We start from the raw sequence: 404 nt of genomic DNA, 5'->3' as shown, positions 1-404 counted from the left end.
GTAAGAGTATGACATTAAATCTCTTGAATTTTCACACTAATGTTTTGTGTCTAACAGAACTATAGATGATCATGGTCACAATAACACCCGTGAGCATCAAGTGGACTCCCATGATCATGGCAGCAACGAAACCCAAGTTCATGACACTATGGGCCATCATGGCAGTAAAGACCCTCGCCATGATCAGGACTATCATACCTCCCAAATGCACGAGGAGGAAACCCATGGTCATAGCGTCAACGAAACCCAAATGCACGAGGAGGAAGCCCATGGTCATAGCGACAACGAAACCCAAATGCACGAGGAGGAAACCCATGATCATAGCGTCAACGAAACCCAAATGCATGAGGAGGAAACCCATGGTCATGGCAACAACGAAATCCATGTTCGCGACGTTACAGGAG

General features: G+C 46.5%; 2 protein-coding genes across 2 annotated transcripts in view; both read left to right on the top strand.

The window, feature by feature from the left end:
* LOC119589193 (histidine-rich glycoprotein-like) overlaps positions 1 to 404 on the top strand; it is a gene marked incomplete in the record, with an annotated part of 8,058 nt that overhangs the window by 277 nt on the left and 7,377 nt on the right.
* Positions 58 to 404, top strand: part of LOC119589194 — a gene marked incomplete in the record, with an annotated part of 648 nt that continues 301 nt past the window's right edge. The window contains 1 exon segment of the mRNA XM_037937791.1: positions 58 to 404. Coding sequence (XP_037793719.1) covers positions 66 to 404 — 339 coding nt within the window.

The sequence above is a fragment of the Penaeus monodon genome, chromosome 25 (genome assembly GCF_015228065.2).
Source record: "Penaeus monodon isolate SGIC_2016 chromosome 25, NSTDA_Pmon_1, whole genome shotgun sequence".
Taxonomy (NCBI): domain Eukaryota; kingdom Metazoa; phylum Arthropoda; class Malacostraca; order Decapoda; family Penaeidae; genus Penaeus; species Penaeus monodon.
This window is presented reverse-complemented; position numbering and strand designations above follow the sequence as displayed.